The sequence below is a fragment of the Osmia bicornis genome, chromosome 9, assembly GCF_907164935.1.
Source record: "Osmia bicornis bicornis chromosome 9, iOsmBic2.1, whole genome shotgun sequence".
NCBI lineage: Eukaryota > Metazoa > Arthropoda > Insecta > Hymenoptera > Megachilidae > Osmia > Osmia bicornis.
Genome location: NC_060224.1, coordinates 3,135,242 through 3,152,266, shown reverse-complemented (window position 1 = coordinate 3,152,266; position 17,025 = coordinate 3,135,242). Strand labels below are relative to the sequence as shown.

The following is a 17,025-nucleotide window of genomic DNA, read 5'->3' as shown; positions in this document are numbered from 1 at the left end:
CACTCAATCTCCTTCCTCTTCTTCTATCTTTCATTCATTCATACACACACGCTTTCTCTCTCTTTCTCTCAGTGTTTTCATTTCTCTCAATCGTCTTTCGATCTGGCACGACCAAAGCTATTTACACACGTGTCCATTTTAAGGACACCTTTCGTCCTTTCAACGGTAGACGAAGGATAACTTCACCGTGGATCACAGTTCATCGATTCTTCACGGTGTTCATTCACACGAACTATGGCAAGATTTCGTGTAAACCCGGGGCCCGATTCAACCCCCTTGCTCGAGAAACATTCCTCCAGGATGTTTCTACTGTTTTGCCCCCGATACTCTTGCGGACAGGCTCGCAATTCCATCGAGGGAAAAATAGAATGGTTGGATGGAGTTCTAGGTTCCTTGATGCCGCCGTTTCCGCCGGAAACCCGTCCATTTGGCTCGGTACAGCCTCGAAGAACAATGCATCCATTACCGAGCTTCCGAGTTGCCCGAAAGCTCGAGCAATTCCGTCAAAGAAACTCAGTATCGAAGATCCTGCGAGAACTTTGGTTCGAGTCGACTTTTCTCGATTGTTTCGACCCGAGGATTTGGAACTGGACCAATTAAAGGAATTGGTCAAAGATTAAATTTCTTTCTTTCAATAGGAGCTCTCCGAATGACGATCCTCTTTGATGATTAATAAAACATGCAATTCCAAGACGATTCCATTGACTGACTTCTTCAGAGGGATTTGTAGCCTCTTCCATTTGACGTCACTTAGCTTCATTTTGTACGATTCATTTCATTTTAGAATTAATGGAATTTCAGGCAATTCCATCGGCTTCTTTTCAACTACTATCGTTAAGAATGTTCCCCCTCCACACACAATTCCTATAGAATTTCTACTGATTTTTAAATCTCACACTATTCTCCAAGTTCCAGCAATTTCAGTACAGTTTACTTCAAACAATTCTTCGTTTAAACACACAATCTTTGGATATCCAGAATGAACAAAGAACGCAATTCCATGCGTTTTTCTCAAACCATGTTCGGCCCGTATCGCGCGATTCCTGGCTCTGGTACAGAGTAATCGACAATTCTTATCAATTCCTAGTTCGAACTGTCGATCGTGCAGCATGTTAAACCCAAGATTTCCAAGTTCTCTGCCAAGATTCGACGGAATTTCGGCCCGTCGGCTGCTGCGTTTCGAACGATCCAGTCTCAAGGACGTTTCTCGTCGATCAGACGGAATTCCTGGCGCCTTAGTCCAGGCAGAGAACGTCTAGCTACGCCTCCGAACCGCTGGAACACTCGTCGGCCTCCGGATCGATGTGCTCCTCTTCCTCGTCCTCTTCCTGGTGATAGTCGCCCGTCTCCTGCTGCCACTTGCTCACGTGATGGGTGTTCTTGTTGTTCGAATTGTTGTTCGCGTTCCCGCCTCCGCCCCCACCCCCGCCACCGCCACCACCACCACCACCACCACCACCACCACCTCCTCCACCTCCAGACTGTTGTTGCGCCTTCGCCTCCTCCTCTTGTTGCATCCGTTTATGCTTCGTCCGTCGGTTTTGAAACCAGACCTTCACCTGTAACCAGATAAATAATTCCCTTTCGTTAATTACATTCAGGGAGTATGATTAGTGGATGAAGAAATGAAAAATTGTCAATTGTTAAGGCAATCCTTTTATTGTAAGAAAGATTCCAGTCGACTTGCTTCGAATAAAATGCGACAAATCATGCCGCAATAAAAGATAAATGACTCGCCGAGCGTCATTTCGTTCGTCCGTCGATTCCATTCCAGCCAATCCGGTTCGAAATAGGGATGTCGACCCTTGAGTATTGGGAGCGTCGGCAAATTAAGTGGCGACTAGTTATAATCCACCCCAGTGTATCCGAGGAACCACCCTTAAACTGGGTGTATCCGGTTACAATGGCTCGCGTCGGTGACGCGGAACCCCGTGAAAGAATAAGACGAAAGGGATGAAACGACTGCTGCGAACGAGTGAAAGCCAAAACGACAACTATTGTCCTCGAATTGACTGTTAGATACACATTGTCCTACTCGTTCTTCTCCGTCGGGGAAGGGTTGAAAGGAGTCGATTTTCGAACTATCAACGCGTGAAATCAGCATTGTGACTCCGGCGACGAGCTGGAACAAGGACTGGAAGGGATGATGGAAACAGAGGAGGGTGTGGATGTTTGTCTAACATCCGATCCAACGTGGTTTTGACAAGACCCCGGATTAGCCTCCGTCGAGGGTGAAACATCGACGGATCAGCCAGCGACGGGGTGGAAACAGTTTACGGATATACACTCCAAGATCATCGATACCGAAGGGTGAACAGTTTGAGGGATGGAAAATTTTTGCATATTTATTCATTTCCAAATTTAACAAATAAATGAGATTTATCCCTGATACTCGAATCACAAAAACAATTCCTCCCTAACTGTTTCAAGATCGAACGCACCCAAGGCGCCCTTTTCAGGACAGTCGACGATCCCGAAATACGCTCGAGGCATCGGCGAATATACATAAAAACGTAGCTGGGTAGGATCGAATAAAATCGCGGCCACGTCGTATATCGCGAGCCGTATAAATCGTGCAAGCTGCTGGAAGCTTTTATGCGATTTTTACAACGCGCCTCCGTAAAATACTGGCGTCGATGGAGCGTCTCGATGGTGGTGGCTCGGGATGGTAGAGGGAAGGGTGGCGAAGCCCGGTTAAACCGAGTGTAAATCCAGCTGGCCTGGGCCGAACAAAAGGGGGGTTGAAACCGTCGAGCTGGTGATCCTGGGGAATAGGCCACGTACGCGCGGGGACGAGGAAAAAGGGGTGGCCGGGCTTTTCCGCGTGCGTGAAGATCCGCCAATCGGCTTTCAGGACCGCCTGCGGTCTCCATGGCAACCCACGGGGACACAGGGTGATTACGAAATGGAGATAGGGAGGGGGTAACTCGATTAAACTGTGCGAACGAGGCTCCTGTAGGGAGCGTTATAGGGGATGATACTGCGCCACCGTTAACCATCGGGGAAAAGGAGAGAGGGGAAAGTGGCTCTCTATTTGCCCTCTTAATCATCCGTTAAGTGCCACAATCCTCGAAAGGTTCCCCTGGGTACACGACCGCGGCTATCTAACCGTGAAACTTCCTCCGTTACCCGTGCACCTAGATCGTTCGTTCCGCCATTCATTCCGCGGCTAATTGCTACGATTACGCGGGGAAACATCGTCCCGAGGTGAGGTTAAACATGGAACTGGGTATCGAATTTTTTACACAAAATTCCACTGTTATTTTTAAAATATATTAGATTAATTGGAGTAATTAACGGATTGCATACGGGTAAGGAAATATCTCGCGTATAGCAAACGGAAGGTTGAAATATAATTAGTATATCCAAATGTCGGATTTCGAAAACGTTGCAACATTACATGATAATGTAAAAATTGAAATTTTTGATTTTCATAAACACGGCGCACTGGAATGAAAATTCTCAAAAAATTGAGGAGTCGTGCCAAGATCTAACTACTGTAAAAGTAAAAATCAAATTTCTCTGAAACTTCGAATCGTCATAAATGCAAATCGTTTCAGGCATCGAACTTCGATCGCGATTTCGAACGTCGGAGTCGCAGAAGGAAAGCCCTGAAAATCGCAATAATGGATTGAACGGAGGCAACGTAACCGCAAAGGGTCCAAAGTCGCCAATTACGCCCATGAACACGGTGCTATCAATCAGCGAAATTTTCGAAAGGCAAATATGGTCAGACAGAGGAGCCTCTCGACTCCTTTGCCGGCGAAAGAGGCTCGCGCAGGTGCCGTGACGAAGGATGAGCGTTCGTCTTCGCACACCTGTGCCCGTGCAAAGCGGACCGACGCGACGCGACGCGGCGTAGAGACCCCGCGAGCCGTGTTCCACGGGGTCCCACAGGTTCGCGTATAAGGTGTTCACCTGTCACTTAGTCGCGTTCTCCTGGAGCAGCTTCAATTACCCGGCTGCTGGAGCCCGGACCCTCGGATCGCTTTTCCTCCAGATACACGCGTACTTCTCGTTATCTTCTGGCAGGAATCGAGACGCTACGGTTTCTACCCTTCGCCGACGTTCGCCACTATTCAGCGCGTGCGATCCTCCGCGATTGATATTAACCGTAATCCTCGGGGTAATTCGATCGATCGGATAGAAAACGCTGGGCACCGTGTTTCTACTCGTGATTATCTCGATCTACCCGAGAACCGTTCTCATGGCGAGATATTTTTCGAGTTTAAGGAGAAGACACCTTTCTCGGAGTCTGTGACTTGGATAAGTTTAATTGGGTGACGAATAAACACGATTTAAGAAGCTTCTGAAATATTATGGTCCTTGTTAATTAGCATTGAAGATGGAAAAAGCAAGGTAATTAATTTCACAGATTCGATTAATTCAGAAGATAATTACAGGATAAAAAGATTGAAACGAGGGTTGGAAAAAACGACACGGTACCTCGAGGTATAATCTATTGGAATCTGTACGTTTCCTGTTCAATATAATTAAGTTTATTGGCAACGGTGATTGGCTCGCTTTACGGCCGTCAAGGAAATTGGATATTCGCTAATGGAAATTAACACCGCAGGATCTTAATCACGCGTATCGAGATTCGAAACGGAAGTTTGTCGGTCGTTATTCAAATCATATTTGGATCTCATTTAATACAAAATTATTAAAAATGAATTTTCCCACGTATTTATCTACCCTATGAGTATTAAACAATTAAACAAAACGTTGATACGCGAAAGAAAAATATTCGAATAAGAACAACCCCTGATCGCTTTTTTTTTCCTCCCTCCCGAATAAAATCCATGGAGCTGCATCCCCGGCCAATCGTAGTGGACGACGTTGTCCCGTAATCCCTCGGGGGTTGGCCAGTCACGCTTGAAACATTATTTTTAATCCCCCGTGCGTCGCGACGATCCAACATCCCCCTCGGACCTCTCTGATCGCACGGCTAAATAAACCCGACGATATTATTTTTCAATTGTCACACGTGCGACGATCTCGCGGCCAACACTCGTGTTTTGTTAGGACGAAATTGAGCGTGATCGGACGCGAACGGAAGCCAATTTCCCCTCCCGGATATACCCACCTTCGCCATTTTATTTAGACGCGACGGAAGAGCATCGACGTTTTTGAAAATATCCACAAAGCATCTGGTAAAAGACACTCGAGTTGAGTAAATTTCTTTTAACGATAATTTATGAATTAGAATGCTTGGTATTATTTTTAATAATGATATTTGGTGTCAATTTTATTAATAATTGATCGAGGAAAAAAATAACGTTTGTCAAGTATCGGGGTACAATTTTAATAACATCGAAGACAAATATTTACCACCGACTGAACTCCAAAGATTAGTATTTGAACAATCTTTCTCCCCTTCTATTGATTCAATGTCTCCTCTCTGTATACCATCCTACCTGGTATTGTTAATCCACGGGGCAGGTGTCGCGCCCTCTTTTCGAAACGTCACGCTTGCCATTCCGTTAGCAAAATATCATTCTCTTTTTTAATCCGGTTAGAAATCCAGTCGTTTTATCGTCGGAAAAAATTGTGTGGACCTTTGATAAACATATGGTCCGTGAAAAAAAAAAATGTGTTCGATGGATTTGGCGTTTTGTTTGATCACATTATTTATCCCTCTGTGTATTCGTACACGGATAGTCTATCATTAGAATTGATAGAAATAATGATAGAAAAATTATTTAAGAAATTTCTAATGGAAATCTTGTTCTATCAGAAATGTATTGCAGAGAAAGAGGGAATGTATTCCTGTTTCTAAAGTGTAACGATTTCTTCGTCCGATCTGAAATCGGTTGGAGGAGAAGCTTGCCCGCGAACGGAGGCCGACAGTATGCACACGAAGTCGACGACACACGACAGTGACATGCCAGAATCGTGACGAGAAAACCAACGTGTCCTTCTCTCCCCTCTGTTTCCTCGTTTCGTCCAAAAAGGATGAGGAGCGAACGAGAGAATCGGCTTCGCCATGGACGAACAGAGCACCGCGCCTATCGTTTACGCCGATCGTTCGAATCGGGAATATCATTCGCGTTTCGCTTCTCTTTGACAAACCGGGGACACTCTTTGATTCTGCCGATCGTTTGGTGGACTCTCCCCTTACGTTCGCCAATTTTCCTTTTGGAATAACAGATTTTTCGAACCGATCTCTTCGACCTGTAACGATCCACAAATTGGTATTGTTAAATCCTTCGATCTTCATTAATTAGAGAGGAGAAAAGAAATGAAAAGTTTCAAGGTCCATCGAATCGTTCGTCAAAGAATTCAATTAACAGGTCAAACAATCGGCTTCGGTTCCCACCTGACCGGCGCCACGATTCAAAACACCATCCCACTTAATTGAAAGCGATCCTTTCCTTTTTTCCAGCACGATGGCCACGCAAAAGGCGAAGGATGTGTGTCAACGAGAGCGAGTCGGACAGAGAGAGAGAAGAAGTACGATTCGCCACGCAAATTCCATCGCTTTAATTACCTATTGTTCCTCTCTCCTCTTCTTTCTTTCCTTTCCTTCCTGACTCGCGAAGCGTAGAAACGAGACAAGCACCCTCATCGCAATCCAATTAGCGTAATATCGTTTTTCTAGCGGAACGATAAGCGGCTCGTAAAACGTGAACGACACGCACGAACGGCCGTTCACGTGGAAAACTAACGCTCGATAATGCTCGACAAATACGTTGTACCACGATTAACAGACAGAAATCTGTACGGCTAATCGTTTCCTGTACGATCGAGCGCGATTATGTACTCGTCCAGTCGGCTTTGACGTTGTCTGGTCTCGATAAAAATTAATGGATTCGATTCAGAGCTACTTGATACCATTGGTACCAATGTAGATTACTGTTTATAACGCAAAACTTGCGCTTTAGAACTCGAGTAGCAAGATGTTTTTCTCCAACAACGCGTTATGCTTCCTTATGGATATCAAAGATTTTTCCGGAGAGTCGGCGACGCACGGTACTTAAGCTCAGAACCTTAGAATATCAGAATACGAGTACTCAGAAATTTTTCCCTAGGTCGATTCGCAATAAAGTTCCCTGAACATCCGTCGTATATCTTTGCAGAGAAGTTTGAATTCACAAAAGAACCATCGAGTTGTTCGCGGAAAACGCGTCGTTCGCCATCTCCCGCGATGAATCACTCTTGTACCGTTCGATTTTCGAAATTCCGCGTTCCTGTTGGCCGCGAATAAAACGTAAACGAGAGAAGGAATAATAAAAAAAGAAGGAATGCCGCACGAGCTCCCGATATAATATCAGCAGGCTATTATTCCCGTCGAATCGCGTACCCTGTTGGCCGGCGTATTACGTTGCCGTGGACGGTAATGGAAAGAAGTTTTGCATATTATGCAGGCCGCGTGCGGATTCTCTATGCATAATGAGGTGTGTCGTCGCTGGACTGAGAATAAAGCATTGCGAATGCGCTGTCATCCGATATTGTATGTGAACGTGGCCTCCTCTTCCTGGCGCAATTATGCGACCGGCTGTCCCCGCCGTTACGCGTTAATTATCTTTCGAATTAACGCTTCGAATACCTCGACGATCTTCATTTTCATACCGTCGTACTATCTATATACCTTCCCATTACTCAGTTTTAACGTTATTCAATTATTTCTATATTTCTGAACCGTCAAATAAATACCCGACAATGTTTCATTGTTCTAATTAATGTTTAATTAGACTGAAGGTCTATCTAAGGATATTTGAGCGCGGTTCTAATTTAGGGATTCCTAGGATCGACAGTAGCTTAAATAATCAGAGAAGTAATGGAACTAAGTGGTGAAAATCAACTTAACGAACCATATGATATCACGACAATGAGGTAAGCGTTAAAATTGAATTGCAAATTACCGCTAGAAGTGTGTACTTTCTTGGCTTACCGATGAACGCCGGTTGCGCGACTGATAGTGCCATCAATTAGATTCTTTTTATCTTCCTCGCTTTGATCCAGTACCCGATACGTGATCACCTTGCAAAGTAACAAAGATGCTGGTTGATACTTCATTGTTACCAGCGTTGCTACTTAATATTCCGCGTGTCCGTCAACGTTGTTGAGACATTGTTTCTTAACATGAACGTAACCCGTTTGAAACGATGGAATTTGTTAACCGGTACCTTGATTTCGTCACGAGAGTTCAAGAAATACAAATAAACACATCGCTGGCACGATTGCTCGTCGAAATTTCTGTCCAGTTTCCGTAGAAGGATTAAACCGACGTCCGATTCACGAATACCAACATATTATTCGAATGTTGTTGGACGGACGATGATCTACGATTAGAGGATCTAAGAGAAATAGTCCGAAAGACGGGCAACCTGTGATTTTCACCAATTTGCACCATCGCGCAGCCGAATTTGATTAGGCATCCAGAGCACGGGCTGTTTCCCTTTGGCCCCGGGTGTTAGCAGATCAAAATCGTTGTTGGCAGACTGACCGACGTAAAAAAGAATATGCTCGTATGCCCGAAGCTACTCCGACAATGTTCTGACACAACAGTGTGGACCCGGCATTACGCCCGGGTTCGCGAAAAAACCACGACGGTTCGCGAGATTATAAGGTTGTTAACGACATGCAGTCGCGTTCGCTCTGGCCGATGCAAATTACGCGGTAATATACAGTCCGGCATGCTAATAACGTTGCAGTAAATATCACCGCGTATTTCGCGTCGAGAATATACGACCGGGACGCGTTTATTTTTCCCGCGTAAAACACTCGTCGACGTAGTGCGCATGCGCGTCGTTTAACGGGGTACGTATGAAGAAATTGGTTAGTCGAATGTTTGTTTGTATGTGGCACCAATTATTTTATGGTAAAAATATTCATGAAACCTTTATGCGATCGTTTTTAATAAACTTTAAGCTTTAATTTAATGTATCATACGTGCTATTTGGTAATACTTTTATGTCATGAATTTATATTTGAATTTTTATGTTTCAAAATTGACCATTTGATACGATAATGAAAATCACGAAAAATGAATAATGTCTCACTCGTATTTCAGATTGTCTTAGATACTCTTTTTGATAAAAAGAAAAGATAAAGAATCAGCCTCTATTGTCCTTCGTTGTTCTCTCCAGGCAACACCGAAAAGAGCAGCATTTTCTGTCGTTCTCTGATAAGCGGCAATTAACCGAATGATTTACGGACCCGCTGCGAAAGCAACGTTGGCCATGCTCGAACGATTATTTTGTAAACTCCTTGGACAGGTACGAGAACAACCGTGACGACGAATGTCTGATTTATCGTCGACCTTCTTTTCCAATGCTTCCATCGCCTCTGGGCTGACGCGTTAATTATTCTGGTTTAATAGAGAGCTTTTCAAAGCTTTCTCTTATCCTTCCTTTTTTATATTCATTTTTATGAAACTTTGATGCCGATACCATCTTTTCCTCTCCAAGGTGGTTGTTAAGCTTGTTGATTTATTAAACGCGTTACAAAGGTCTCGCTTGTTTTACCTTGTTAATTGTAGGTGTTAATCGTGGTTCCAGTTTGAAACACCGTGTTTGCTCGTTCCTGACGTGTCCCTACCTTTTTCTTTTTTTTTTCTCGTGCTTTTCATCGTGGCAAATCGTTTCTGTTTAAACGAACAATCTGTATTCCCCGTTTCGTTATTAATCATAGACAATCACGGTTAATGGTGTTTGAGTTTGAACGTCGAGTCATCAATATTAACCAAGTTGTTATAGGATGAACATCCTATTGGGACTTGCTCTTTTTCATCTTTTTTTTCTTCTTTTCGTTAGCTTCGTTAATGCAATCGTCTCCTGGTGGACTGGTAATCTGTTGGCTGGTTTATAAACACGTAACAGGTCTTGATGTTTTGCGTTGTTAATTATCCGCGCTAATATAGGAGAGTGAGTCTTGGCGTCAAGATACCAAATAGAGATCTTCGCGTTCATGTTCTCCCTTTGCTGCACTCCGCTTTTTCTAACGCGATCCTTTCTCATTGAACCGGTGATTCGATTTATAAACAAACAACTCGCGCCTCCTTATGCTAATTACCGGGGTATATGCTAATTACCGATGGTATTTTCCTTCTGAAATTATTAATTTTGAAATCTTCCAATTTTCCAAATTATTAATTTTCAAATCTCCCAATTTTCTAAATTGCTAAATTTTTAATTTACTAAATTCCTCAATTTGCATCAACCTTGACTCGTCCATTGTTGGCGGAAGTCAAAGGACAAGGACTACCCGAAGATGGATACCTCGTCAAGTTTGCCTACGCGTTTCGTGCTGGTTAAAAAGGGAAAAAATCATCGAAGACTACGGTACACGATTAATGAGCCGAATCATTTTCCCTGGTATACACGCAAGCTTTTAAAATTGATACCACGCTGACGACTTTAATTGATTACGAAGCAGCCGGAAGACGATAAATCTTCGGGCTACGGATTTCGATCAACGTTGCACACGTAGATGATTAATGCCGATGCTGCTGTAATGTTGATGATTCGACCCTGTAAACGCACGTTGTGTCGTTAGAAACGATCTGACCGGCAACCATCTACTTTCTCTAATAAATCTACGACACCCAACAAACAAACGTTACGCGAAAGGGTGAAAAACAAAAGACAAGTCGAGGAATTTGATTCATTTTAACGAACCTCCATCATTTTGCAAAATTATTACTTTTGAAGTTTTTTTTTAAAGAAATTATAATGAAGTCCACAATACGATCGATATAAAATTAATATTGAACGCGAAGAAATATAAATAAACGTCATCGATAAAGGGCGGAGGAACAAATCATCACCAGGTGAATCCTCGAAATGACGTTTTGATAGCTCAAATAAACAAAACGCGAATTTCGCAAAGGAACAGATCGACCATTCATTGTCCACCTGTTCGTTCAGCTAACAGTTATCGAAATTCCCATCTCCGCTTCTCCAGTGGAAGACGATGACCGATACAAACGTATTCGTCTTTAATTACACAACTGCACCGGGTTAATTGCAACGCGAAAGCTCGTTGCTCGTGGTAATAAAAGTGCAACAAACAGACGTTTATTTGCATCCCTCGAACGAACCTGAAACAATTTCACTGCAAGCAATAACGAACTGTTCGAGGGAACACGGATACCAATCGCGTTTCATTCTGAACCGTGTAAAAACGAAACTAAGCGAAGATAATTGGACTAACAGGAATCAGGCTTTCCTAACTCGCAAAAAGAAATGCCATAAGGAAATTATTTATTTTTCTTTACAACTCATCCTCCCTTCTTTATTTTTCAACGATTCTACTCTGTATTTTATTATTTCAAAGAGAAATGGTATTTCAACTAGTCACTCGAGTGAAGCATACGGAAAATTAAATTATTTATTTATTTATCGAGAAATAAATTGTATTTAATCTATGATGTTGGATTCACTTTTGTGAAAACTATTTCGTGATCGCGATTCCCGAGGTAATGCATTCGCCGGGTAATTGCCGGGTTAATCGCGGGTAATTAGGGCCTTAATGAGGGCCACCGGGTCGCGTGTAACGTACGCTCCGGTTTATGAATCTTAACAAGCGCGAGAACAAGCCGCCTGGCGCGCTTGTACGCTCGCAAAACTGCACGCGATTCGGCTCCGCCTGAAAAACTATCAACCTATCTTCTTGAGATTTCAATTTTCAAATCGATCAATAATTCCATTTTCAATGCGCCAATAAACGTGTCAAATAAATGAATCTAATACTGATAAAAAATATTACAAATTAAACGAAGGAAATAAGAATTCAAGGGAGGGTTGAATCAGATAAATTTCTACGGAAGAAATTAGTCGGTGTCGAAATTATCAAAAATTTAATGCAGCTGCCAAGTTCATTCATCGTTCGCGGTAGCAACGAATAAACTGATTTAAATGTTTACCTTTCTTATCTCGCATAAATTGCAAGTGTGCATAATAAGTTTAATTAACGAGCTCGCGTTAAGGGCCGTCTCGTGAAACGTGCAACACGCAACCCCTCGCTTCCATAGGGGATGTAAGCAGCGACTGAACTTCACTTGCTCGATACTAATTACATTCCAAACAGAGCCTTAATAGCGCTGTGATTTTTCATCGACCTCGTTCTTATGATTAATGTAACCAACCCTCCATCACAATCTTTTTAACATAAATTTACAGTGAAATTTATCACTCTAAATGATGTATACCGATGCAATTTTAACTCGACGAGGATAAAAGACCATGTGGCCTTTTATGAAATTTTTTTATATTTTTCAAGAAATGGATATTCTTATTCATTATCCGAGGAGTGTTTTAATTGAAATAATTTGCAACCATTGAAATAAGGAATAAAACAACGAAAGCCTGTTTCCATTCAGGTATCAAGATGGCGTCGAGGCTGGTTCCTTCATTCTGCGAACGTAATTCACAATACCATCCCCCTCGCTCCCCTCCCAGCCCCTTTTTTGGAACACGTTACGCCCATGGAATACGTAATAGTGTGATATATGCACGTAATGCATCTGGAGTGTTCAGCACGCACTTGGTGCATATGGGTGAAAGAATATCGCACACCACCAAAACACCCCTCGATCGTCTATTTAGCATATCAATCCCCTCGTTACTTCGCTCTTTCGTTCTGCGAAAACGCCATTAAAATTCGATAGATGCCACTTTTCTTATAGGAATATAATAGAAACTGGCTAGGGGGTTGAATACTGCTAAAGTGCTTTTAAGTTCATAAGTACCGGTACATTTAAAATTTAATTTCTAATAAGTTACATCAAAATGTTCTAACGTGTAAAATTAAAATTTCTTAAGCGAACTGAAACACTTCGGAAATTTCATCAAAGGAATACCTAATTCGTTTTGAAAAACACAGATTAACCGATACCGAAGGAACGCTGGTAGTCGATTTACGAGAAGAAAAAAATAAATTGCAATGTTAGATGCTGTGCGTGAGATAGGCGTGGAATTTTGTCTACGTTCCCGATAATTGAATACAGGTTCTCTTTAAACGAGGTAATTTGATGCCGCTCGCGCTGCTTCGCACCCTTACGCCCAACCGCGTTGTAATTACCGTTCTAATTGTCCGGTAATTAACCGCAACGTGATTCCAACGTGCTTACGAATGTTTCCCACTTTTCATACACGGTTTCTGAAGAAATCTATCCGATCTTCATTTCGGATCGTACATATCTAAAGAGAAGCTTTCTGTCGAAATTTTATAATTTCGTCATTTGTTCGCTACGATGACGCTGGTGTTAAGGAGAAGAATCTTACCTGCGTTTCCGTCAACGATAGCGCCTGCGCCAGCTGCTTCCTTTCAGCGCCGACCACGTAGTGATTTTTCTCGAACGCGTGCTCCAGCTTCAGCAATTGGCTGGGACTAAACGCTGTTCTTATTCTTTTCGGTTTCCTGAATGGTTGTAACAAGAATCCTGGTATATCGGGACCTGAAACAGAGATGAAAAGACAAATTACTGGGTGTTGGGAGGTGATGATAAATTTGAAAGATGGGAGCTTGTATCACTCATCGGAGTAACCCTAAAGACGTTACTGACAATGGTAATTTTTTACTTTGGAAAATTGGAAAATAAAAAATTGCAAAGATATTACAATAGTAATTTCTTATTTTTAAAAATTAGAAAATTGCAACTCCTTAAATAAGCCCTAAAATTCTTTTCAATTTCTATTTCAATTCCTCCGATATCTATCTCATCCATCTGCCCCAAATACAAGAAAACGAAGGGGTTGTAGAAAATCATGAGTAATTAACAGAAGAGTATAAATCACACAGCAAACTCGTCCAATTCAAGCGGACAATGTTTTACCAGATGGAAGGAGATAACCCGATGTTCCGTGATAATTCATTAAGCACTAATTAATTTTTAAACGGCATCATCGCGGTGGCTATCGTCGCAGGGGTAAAGAACGACACGCATGCCTGATTCGCTCATAAGAGCCGGCTATGCATAAGTCTTGGAGAAAATGAAAAAAAAAGGCTAAAAAGAACCAGCTGCACGAGCTTGGCTACCTAGAACTCCGTTCGGGTAATTGAGTATTCCCGCCTCGAAAGAGTCATGTCGATCGACCGATACCTACGTCTGCCGGAAGTCGGCCCGGAATACTTTGCCCGGAAAGCTCGGGACGATAAATCGCTCGATTCTCGACCCGTTAACTCTCTCCGCCAACGTTTGACCTGAATCAAATTTCCAATTTTCACCCTCGCTAATATCAAATTTTCTTTTTTTGTAATTTAAAAAATTTTATTAATAATTGTGATTAATGTTATCATTGGTGCTGTTGATGATTATGATGTGATAGTGGTATTTGTTTACAAGCGGCCAAGGCAGCATGTTCCTTCCATCAAGGATGTAAGTTACGCGTTAAGCCGTAATCGTAAGAACGCTCGCACGTGGAAACGCATCTTATTTAAGCTTGCGCGTACATACATACGTGATGTGGCCATTAAATCGGCCCTCTTGCCGACCTTCTCGAGGATCGTGCGTGCGGCTTAAAGACCCAGTTAACATTTCAAGCGTTTTACCTAGAGTCTTTGCATGACAATGCATCGATCGAGGCTTCGATTTAATTACCGATCGCGTTTCCTTCATCATTCCACGCTGATTCTTTGTAAATATCTTCGACCCATCAATTAAAGACACAAAAGATCTGATTAACATTTCAAGATTTTTATTCAGCATCCTTTGCATGACAATGCATTGAAGCTTCGATCTAATCATCGATCGTGTTTTCCTCAATTTTAATTACTTTCTCAACGATAAATGATACTTAGTGTCGTGTCTGAATAAACGTTACGCAAATTTCATTTGCATTCTAATTACTTCGTAATTAGTATAAACGTGTAAAAAGATTTCTTGGTATCTTATTAATTAACGTGCACCGATCGAGAGAAACGCGATACAAGTGTACGTACACGTTCGGTTTTGATCACGAAAGCTTCGTAAACGTGATTCATTAATCTGTTAATAATTGCAGACGTCGTTCGATATTATCTGAGGGATCGTTAACGTCGTTGTTGCATGACAAATATCGACTTTTTACACGGTCAATTAATATAGATAAGCTGATGCTTTTAACTAGAAGTCGTTCGTAAGTGGGTGACATTTGACACGTAATAAGAAATGAGATTTCAATAATTCATTAGTGAACGAAATCAACCCACTGTATTTTAATTGCAAAATTATTATTTCAATGGTACTAAATTTACATTTAAAAATTAAATAAAAAAAAATGCTAGAATTACACAAAAGAAATCAATGATTTGGTGGTTGACCAATTCAGAATTCATTGTGGATTATTGAAGTTATACAAGGGTAGTGCACGAGCACATGAAGCTGTCCGTCGCAAAGTTCCTTCGACAGTTCAAGTTATAAGAAAATTGCACTTCAACTTCACTCAAACGCGATGTCATGACCCCCTTACAGGATAATTACAAGCTACTCCATCATATAGCTATTATTCGAATACAAAATTTGAAGAATTGCAAGTATAAAATGATTCCATATTACTGGCTATTCAGGTCCGACACTTTGACTTTCATACTACATAATCGCTGCAACACGTCATCTTTCATTCTTTTTATGAATTTTTCATTCGATACACTTCCTGTTATTAATTCCATTTAGCTTTCACTTAGTTCTCCCTTTTCTTTTTTCTATTCCATGCTATATTGCTTTTTTTCACTTTCTCCTTGTTCCCTGATCCTTACCGTTTACACTCCTCTATCCTTCGAACTGAATTTCAACGATAAAATTTCTTATTCGCTTTCTCTTTTTATTAATATTTCTCATCAAAATTAATCTGAATTTGTTTAGGATCTTCATGATAGAAACATCCCCTGATTTCTTTTAAAATTGCATTCAATTCTTTTTATTTTTTTTTATTGCCTAACGATGATACTTTTCTCTGTTCAATTTCTACAATCTCCGACTTTCTTCTCAACCTCGAAATCCACCCTCTCTCTCGCCCTTTCGGTCATATTATTTCCACCCCCTCGCCCTTTGGAGCGCGTCGTTAGAGGAACTCTAGGTGCTTCCTAGACGTCGCCCACGGGCGCCCCAGCCGAAGAAGACGCAGAAGGTGGTCGCAGAGCAAAGCAAGGAAAAGACGAAGGGAGCTAGACGGCCTGTAATTACGCGAAGGTTGCCCAGAGCGACTCGAAATTACTGAAAAATAAGAACAAAATAGCGAACGTGGATGAAATTATATCCACGTTTCTCCAGCGACACGAAACCGCCGTCTATGCCGTCCACCCGTCCAGCTAATGCGTTTTTAATTGTTCCTCTAACGCCTGGACGAACTCCCTGCCTCAACTTGACCCGCGCGATACGCTCAAATAACTTTATTACAGCGAATCTCCTTCTTTTTTCGAAAATTCTTACCGCACGAATTCGTCCTCGGCAAAAATATCGAGCGAGACGGGGATCGCTTGAATTACGCAGTCGGCTAAACAATTAAGAAGCGCCAATTACGGAATTAAGTATGCAAATCGGACGCCGTATATTACCGGCCGCGTTCGTAATTATGTAAATTCGCGACAACAATCGCGACCGGTGCTGAAGGAAACGCACGAACGGACACGGAGGCAGAAAGAACGAGCCACGGTATCGGTTAACTCACGAGCGACGCTATTGAAACCTTTAAACGCGTGTAAACCGGCGAGAAACCGTGCTGCAGAAAATTACCATTTCAATCGTGCTGCGAGTAGCTTGGATTAATCGTCCGTGGTGCGATTGAAACGACGCTCTTTCGATGGAAAATCCAACAAGATCCCGATTTTCTAATGAACACGCATACGAAACTACTGGCCGATCGACCTACTCAAGTGATTCCTCGATTGAACTCTGTATCTTTAAGATGCAATTAAATTTTCAATTTTATGCTTAGAGAAAAGACGTGCTTAAAGAAAATTACAAGCCTATTATTTTTCCGAATGGCAAATTAAATCCGAGGATTTACTATTACGATCTATTGATTATGTATAAGAGACAGGCTCGTCAACCGACGTCTCTACAATCGTTTATTCCAATAGCGTTGATGCTCGAACAAACAA

General features: G+C 42.1%; 2 protein-coding genes across 2 annotated transcripts in view; both read right to left on the bottom strand.

The window, feature by feature from the left end:
* Positions 1–1,259: 1,259 nt before the first annotated feature.
* LOC123988139 (RNA-binding protein Raly-like) lies at positions 1,260–8,019 on the bottom strand. Its single transcript, XM_046287156.1, has 2 exons — positions 7,969–8,019; positions 1,260–1,559 (listed from the first exon to the last, which is right to left on the bottom strand). Exons 1-2 carry the CDS (start codon positions 8,017–8,019, stop codon positions 1,260–1,262), a joined length of 351 nt encoding a protein of 116 aa, XP_046143112.1.
* Positions 8,020–13,235: 5,216 nt separating this feature from the next.
* The window catches only part of LOC114872134 (nicotinamide/nicotinic acid mononucleotide adenylyltransferase 1), a 54,297-nt gene continuing 50,507 nt past the window's right edge, over positions 13,236–17,025 (bottom strand). Inside the window, exon 5 of the mRNA XM_029178988.2 lies at positions 13,236–13,402. Coding sequence (XP_029034821.1) covers positions 13,336–13,402 — 67 coding nt within the window. The 3' untranslated portion in view covers positions 13,236–13,335. The remainder of the gene's footprint in view (positions 13,403–17,025) is intronic.

Coding starts and splice junctions, on each gene's coding strand:
- LOC123988139 (XM_046287156.1), bottom strand. CDS start 8,019: ATGAAGTATCAACCAGCATCTTTGTTACTTTGCAAGGTGATCACGTAT. Junction 1,560..7,968: donor GCAAGGTGATCACGTATCGG/GTACTGGATCAA, acceptor ATCTGGTTACAG/GTGAAGGTCTGGTTTCAAAA.